Source organism: Octodon degus, unplaced genomic scaffold (genome assembly GCF_000260255.1).
Source record: "Octodon degus isolate 3935 unplaced genomic scaffold, OctDeg1.0 scaffold00012, whole genome shotgun sequence".
In the NCBI taxonomy this organism is placed as follows: Eukaryota; Metazoa; Chordata; class Mammalia; order Rodentia; family Octodontidae; genus Octodon; species Octodon degus.
The window spans coordinates 18346603-18354532 of NW_004524588.1; the positions used below are offsets into that span (position 1 = coordinate 18346603).

The 7930-nt window shown below is 39.2% G+C and overlaps 1 protein-coding gene across 1 annotated transcript in view; it reads left to right on the plus strand.

The window, feature by feature from the left end:
* The first annotated feature begins 1046 nt into the window (after positions 1–1046).
* The window catches only part of LOC101580685 (caspase-1-like), a 31670-nt gene continuing 24786 nt past the window's right edge, over positions 1047–7930 (plus strand). The window contains 2 exon segments of the mRNA XM_012513587.1: positions 1047–1114; positions 2456–2555. Of these exon segments, the coding sequence (XP_012369041.1) occupies positions 1047–1114; positions 2456–2555 (168 nt within the window).

Genomic DNA, 7930 nt, shown 5'->3' on the forward strand with positions numbered 1-7930 from the left:
TACTGAAGTTCAGGTGCAGATCTACAAAGTTTGGATTTATCCAGCTGTGCCTAGCTTGGGTCTGGCTGCTGTGCTCAGCTCCTTCCTGCTGGTGCCCTTGGGGGTGAACCTGTTGTACCCCTCTGGCAAGATTTTCTGCTATTGGACTAGTTGGGTGGTTCTGTCCTCTACACTCTCTTCAGTGATTGAAGCTGCAGGGTTTCACCCCAGGCCTATATGCCAGGCCTGAATTGAGCCTGTAGGGGACAAGGTGGAGTAGTGGGGAGAGGCTGCTCTCCCACACACTCACCGTGCCTGAGCTAGGATTGGGTCTGGGGATTCCTGGAACGTGGTAGAAATTCCTACTCAGTGGGTGGAGTGGGGGAGGTGCTGCGTAATGGTGGGGGGCGTCCCAATGGGATGGAAGAGTGTCTCACCCACGCTGCGCCTGGGCTGGGACCAGTAATAGGTTCCCCTGGTGCAGGGTAGCTGGAAGCTCTCCCACACACTCACCGGGCCTTGGCTAGGACTCCTACAATTTCTTAGGAATTATTTCATGGATTTCATTTCTTTCCTGTGTTGGGCATTAATTGTTTCCATCATTTTCCTCAGCTTCTCTATTTGTGTCTTCTCTAATGTCTTTAATTTTGGCCATTTGTTTTTTTACCTAAGAAATTATTGTTCATATAGCCTCCCACATTTTTCTTTTCATTCAGAGGCTATCATTTCAGAAAGTTCCTGTGGGTATCTTCTTAATTCTTTGATCTTATTGGGGTTTGGAATTATCCTGTGTAGGCTGGACATTGAGGTTGCATATTGCTTCTGTGTCTTGCCATTTTCTAATTCATATGTCTTCTACTTTGTTTCTGTGTTGATGCTTCTAGATTTCTTACAGTAGACAGAATTATCACTAGTATGGAGGCTTCCCCGGGAAACGGATATTCCTCAGGGGTGATTTCTAGATTTTAGTAGCTCTTTGTCTTTGTGTCTATCCAAAGCACCAACCATCCCAATTTATTAAGAATGAGAATCTATGTGGCTCAACACTCACTTTTTGTTACTGGACCATGGTGATGGTTATGGCCCCAAACAATCACAGTGCTGTCATGCAAAGCAGAACAATTGATTATAACAGGTATGATGTCCTGGCTAATGTAGTGCAGTTAGCAATCACAGTATTATTATGCATAGGCTAACTACTGATAAATTGTGTTAACTATTCATCTGATGACTTTAATCATCAGAACAGCAGGCCGGGGAGATAGCTCAGTAGAATAAGTGCTTGCCTGGCAAGCACAGGGTCCTGAGTTCAATCCCCTGTCCTGCAAAAAAAAAAAAAAAAAAATCATCAGAACAAATTCTATAGTTATATAACAAATCTAGGCTCTTACATGCAATGATTTCCCTGTTAGTGTAGTGATTTTTACTCTGTACAAGGGGAGAACAAATTAGAGAGATGATTTGAGGCAAATACAGTGTAGGCAAGGCTGTAGGGCAAAGGATGATAACTCAAGTCTTGGGAAACTGGAGATCACAGGGGAAAAAGAATGAAAGAGAAGACCAAGGAATAATAAAGGGAGACAGAGAAGAGACAATATTCACTTACATGAAAATATCATAAGATCAAGAGAAAGCATTGAGGAAAGAGAGAGAGAAGACAAAAAGAAAGGAAACTTAAATTGTGAGGAGAAAGAAAAGGACATAGAAATGACAACCAATCAAACACAGAAAAAGAAAAATAAGAAAATCTGTGGATGCCCACATTTCTGTGGTAGTGTCTAAGTCATATTCTGAAAGTGTGCTGTTCAATTCTGCCAAGTTTGCAGTAGGATTTGTGGGGACCGGTCTTCAGTGGACAATGCCCTGGCTGTCAACTTCTCCTTACTGTGATTGTCTCTAAGCCTCTCTCCCAGTCGCTGTGGCACTAATGAACAGGGAAACCTGGAGGCTGCTCCCAGACCTGTAAGAAGTTGGTTCCTTCCAGACCCTGCACAACTTCCTCTGCTGCATGTTACTGTCTCCTCTTACATCCTCAAGCGGGAGGCGTGCCCTTTCCAGTCTTTCCTATGAAGGGAGAAGTCAGGCTTTTGGTGGCCACTGGAGTGGACTACTGGTGGCCCAGGGCCCGCTCCTCAGAGTAATTCTCCCCCGTCTGCTTCCCACCATGCTAGCACTCTAGTGTGACTTGAGGGCCCTCCCCTCATTGCACTTTGGGGCATTGTCAGTGCAATGACCTGGGATGTTCTGCTGCTGGAGTTTGCTCTGTGCCTTTTCAAATAAAATGTCAGCCCCACCTGCACACTTCTGTTCAACGTGTCTGTGAGCTAGAGCGCAGAGCCAGCTCACCTCCCTCACCAACCGCTGGCTCCTCTTTGCCCTACTGCTTCACAATTTTCCCTGCTGCATTTCTGGTCTTACCTGTGGCATGTGGTTATTGTGTAGATTCTAAAAACATAATTCTCTATATGTTCTATAGAAAAAGAGGTGGAGCCTACTCTCAGATTTACATATCAGGTGGTAGGATAGAAGCCAGTTCCTACAAGTATGACAGAAAATCCAAACCGAAAAGTAGCAGGGTGAGTTTTTGAATTTTTGTCTGAATAAAGGACATGGTGTTAGGGAATAAATAGCTCTGAAGGAGTAAGCTTTTTCTGTGGACGTGTAGGTGAGCAGAACTGAAGGGAAGAAAAGCAGGAGAGGAAGAAAGAGGCTCAGAGGACCCGGAGTGGAGGAAGCAAGAACAACCTGTGTTAGCAGGGCCCTGTGGTTTTGCTGGAATCAGTTGCTGTTTCGCAATCTGAACTCTTAAGTGTTAACAGTCGGACAGAGGAAGCTGAACTAGGACAAAATGAGTTCCAGAAGCTGTTGTCATAAAGAATATGGGTGTTTAGTGCTTCATTATTTTATTACTTAGAGATAAATAAACATGAGATGTAACAGAGTCACCTCTGCGGTTCACTTAGAAAGAGGACAGGAGCTCTCTCTTCAGGCGGTTCCATGTGTGCAGATGGATAAAGTTAAAGGGACGGAGGTGGTGGAGCAATGAGAAGGTGTCCTCAGTTCTGCAGAGATGGAACTGAACCCAAAAGAAAGTCTGTGTTGAAGATCAGAGAGGAAAACAAGGCTGACTTCATGACTTGAGGAATTCTTGTGCAGACAAAATCAAAAGCAAGTTGCTGGTGCTGTTGACGCAGGCACAGCAAAGGGTCTGCGGGACGAATTGCTAGAGCCCGGAGTGCTGAACCGGGAGTGGTTCAGATCATACAATGCAGCGGCTGTGGATAAGGCCGCGCTTTCCTGGCCTCTTTGGAAAATGGTCCCCAGTCCTACAGACTTTTATCAGCTCCATTTGTGAAGAAGATTGCAGCCTTGCTGGGACACGGGGGCTTTTCTCACCTCAGGCTCAGTGACTCGGGCTGAAGTTGACACAGACCACGAGATCTGATTTCTCCACTAATAGCATCAGTGCGCAGATGTCTTCCATACTGTAAATTCGGGGTTCCCCTTCTGCATCAGCAGCATCTCTGCACATCCCCTCCCCCCTTTTCCCCTTGAATTTAGCCTCAGTGGCCTTCATTTCACTGAAGCCCATCTGCTATCTTGCCTACGTGGTCACTAATTTCTTGGATGAAGACTCCATTAAAAACATCAAAAGACATACGTTCTTCTTCAAGTTAAGGAACTTTTTGAGGTTCCTAAATGTTAGGTCCCAGACTCGTGGTGGGCTTCTGTTCTTGTCTGATGTGAAGACACAGGCATATAATCTAACACTGTCTATGAATTTTCTCCAAAATTCATTCTTCTGGGAAAATATACTGTGGTTGAATGATGGCGGGGCACTCAGAGAATAAGCTGCATAATGAAGGCAAAGCAAAGATTTTAAATAGAGTCATTGTTTCAATTGTGACCTTGTATTTTCTTTGTTATTCAGGATTGTCCACCAGCACAGTGGACTACCAGGAACTGAATTATTTTGCACCTCCCGAGTACCTTTCCAGGTCTCTTCTAGGTGCTAGCAGAATCCTTTTCCAGTCCAGCTGAATTTGTGTGTGTTTTCTATGTTTAGCTAGGTGCAATGTATTCCTTATTTTTCTCTCAGCATTTTATTTTCTTTTTATATCCTATCAAGTCTCTAAATGAAACATAATCACTTAACAGTAAGGACTAAGAATGATTATAAAATAACCAAAGTGTTTTCATCCATGTTCCAGTCCTGCCTTGGAGTTTTAGTTAATTCCAGAGCCTGCTGTGACTGTTCTAACAAATGACATCTGTCTCTCTGGTAAGCAGTGGTTATCTCCTCGTTCATGTTGTTTCCCTGGACATGGCTGCAGAACATAAAAGGTAATAAATGGGTGTACTTTAATGCGAGAGGTCTTCCTAGAACCATTTGCTTTTCCTTAAACTTGAGATGACCAGAAAACAATCACAGTTTGAAAGATAATGGAGCAATGGGGAATCAGATTTAAAGCAGTTCTTCTAAATGATGTCTGAAACAAGAGAATCCCAGGAAGCTTTCAACTCTAAATTGAACCAATATGAACAGCAGAAAGTCTACTAGGAAAGACAAGGTACAGTCTCACAAGGGTTCCATTGGCCCCTGTGCTGTATTTGAAATTGAGTCACCACAGTGATTGGATATGAGATAGTTTGACTTTGGTAAAATGGTCCAGCCAGCCAGCTGGAACATTAATAAGCTGAGATGGTAAACCCTGGCAAAGACCCTGACCAGCCCTATTAAATGACATGATTCAGAGCATAATGTAAAGATACAGAATGACAAATAAAAAGAATCGAAGGTAATTGCTTCATTTGATATATCCAAATGTTGTTATTTAGTAAGAGATAAACACTTCAGTACCTCTGTGACAAATAATATAACTCTGTTTAATCCTATAAGGATCCTTCATTTTGTATCAATTACACCATGTTCCTGAAAGTTTCATAAGGCTCAAAAATTATTTTTTTCCTCAATTTTGAATTCCTCCATTTCTTTCTGTTGTACTTACTGACTAATCAGGTCTCCCTTCAGGAAGCTCTATGCTACTAACTACTTGCTAATGAAAAGTTTGCTCTCATGCTAATCTTGCTATTGAATATATTAGAAATTTTTTATAATATAAAATTTTACTGCAAAACTATGTAGCTATGCTTAGGTAGTGATTGTCATCAGATGATTGTTAACTCAGAAAAATCTCCATGTTAGTAAATAAAATGGGAATTCTAGAAAATTCACGTAAAGAAACACATCCTTTGTCTATGGACTACTCCAGGATAGTGTAAAACTCCAATGGACTGAATTTTCTAAAGTACAATGGGAGAACATGTGTCATGATAGGTTTGATATTCTTATGTGCTCTTACAATTTGCTGTATCTCAAGAACTTAAGATTTGACTGACTTTGTCAGATACAAAAGTGACATTTCTTATTATATAGGTCTTGCTTTATCTTGGTGTTAACCATGCAGCAGAAAAGTATAAGAAGGAATTATAAAAAGTAAAGCCTTATTAATATGCTGAGCTATAAAAGGTTCAAGTCAACAACTTCTGACATTGCCAGTCTTATGGAAAATCCACTACTATTATGAACTACTGAACTATATTGGAATATTTTGCTGAATGCACGCACCTACATTATTTAAATGAAAATGGAATATCCATCTCTGACAAAACTAAACAAAAAAGAAGAATCAATTGAAGTACCATTTTGTATCTGTATATTCAAAATAGGATAGATACATAGCTCCTTTCTCTTAATTCAGTGGATAGAAAGATTTGTACTAATAGTGTATGGGGACAGGATATTATGTCTGCATCTTGTACTATGAATAACCACGAAGAAGACAACAATAAGTAACGTATTAATTAGTGAAACTGTCCTACGAAACAGTTTTGAAACTGTCTCATTGCTATTTGTTTCTCAATAAAATTATTTAAAAAAGAACTTAAGGTCTTATTATATTTTTGAAAGATAATTATGTAAATACTCATAGAGAAAATGAACAAAATAAAAACAATAAAAGTAGTATAAAACATATATGGGGAAAGATTTCACATGATCATATTACTTTTATCTTTTAAATAAAATGAAACCATATAATACCTAAGTTAACTTATATAACTAAACAAGAATAATGTAACTGTCCATTCCCTTCATCAAAAGAAATAAATTATATTGTACCTCAGTAAAGTTTTAATTTCTGTTTATGAATCCCTGTCCCATTTTTCTTCATGAAAGAGACCTATTACTTCTCAGTAGCTTGCACACTCTGTCAAGTAGGGTTAAACAATATCAAATGGTACTGTATTCCTTTAGGGACACATCAGTATGACTCAGAAATAAACCTAGCCCAAAAGGGTGAGCTATTTTCTCCACATCATGAAGTATGTGTTAAAAAGCCTAGTGTTGGGTTCTCAGCACTCTGCAGGCAAGCTATCCAGAGTATATCAGAAACTTTAAACAAAACACTGCTCCTTTGACCTTGGAGAAACACTGCTCCTTTGACTAGTTGATATTTCTTCATTAAATGACTTAGATTTATAAGGAATGATTGAAGCTTATTTCCTCTAGAAAGTTTCAAAATTTAAATTAAGATTTCTGAAAGAATAGTGCATAGATGACACAAGATAGAAGATATTCAGTGTTTCTTGCATCCTCTGCATGTGCGGTGTGGATGACTAGGTATTACTGGTATGGGATGATCTACTGTACAATACAGTAGCCACTAGCCATACGGGGTGCTTGAATTCTGGCTGGTGACACAAGGTGAAATGATAGTATGTGATTTATATGGAATTAAATAAAGTGTATTAATAAAATTAATTTTTCCTGCTGAATTTTACTTTACAAATGTATGTAAAGATTTTTTAAAAAAATATTTCCTAAAAAAAAAAATTTCCTGTCCAGGAGACTTTAATGTCACATACTTTCTGCACATTGTTTCATTTCATTATCACATTGATCCCATGAAATGGCCAAGTCCTGTGAGGAACGGGAAGCCTGAGCTTTATTTATTTTTTATTTTATTTTATTTTTCATTTATTTTAATGATAAAATAGCAATGATACAGTTTCAAAACAGGTTAGTCAGATAGCTACAATAATTAATACACTGCATATTGTTATCTTCATAGTAGTTATTTAGAGGAGAAGATGCAGACATGTCTTTTTCTAAAGCATATTAGTACAAACCTTTCTTCTCAATGAACTAGGAAAAAGTATTGGATATCTATCCTATCTTGTGTATAATACAGATATGTATATACATATATGTATTTTTTTTTTTACAACAAAGCAGTCCTTTATGTATACTTTTGCAAAGTTAGTAAGACATGATACTAGATTGCGTAGTGACTAATGGTTGACATTAACCAGACAGGATGTTCACCTCCAGAGTGAGGTAGCTTATTTGCTCTAGGCCCTGAGGCCTAGTCCCACCTACATGCATTTGATCAATTTCTTAGCGTCACGCCTCCCAACATATCCCTCTTTTTGTTTTGTATTGTCAAAGATGGGTGCTCCACTGCAGTTAGAGAAGGTGAATTTGGGGAAGTCTTTAAAGGACCTTTTCACTCTTGAAGCCAGTCCAAAGATTGGAGGCACTTGAATTCAGCAAAACAACCCATTATTTTCCAATAGTCTATAGAAGTAGTGAGCTATCAGTACAACTGGCAATTGTCCAGAGTTGCTGACTTGAGCCTTTCAGTGCACATGCAGTTTGTATTATATTTGCGATGGTCAGCACTTTTAAAAGTATTCAAACCACTGGGAAAAAAAGTCACAGTTTTTGTTGAACAGCAAAAGGACAAATTTAAGCCTAAACCATGAATATGATTTTCCCAAATTACAAAATCAGTTATTGTATTTTTGATTTTTTTTTTTTTTTTACTGAGGAATTGAACTTACTTTACTTACCTCAATGGCTCTCCTTATGGGAAGGGAGGCATTACCA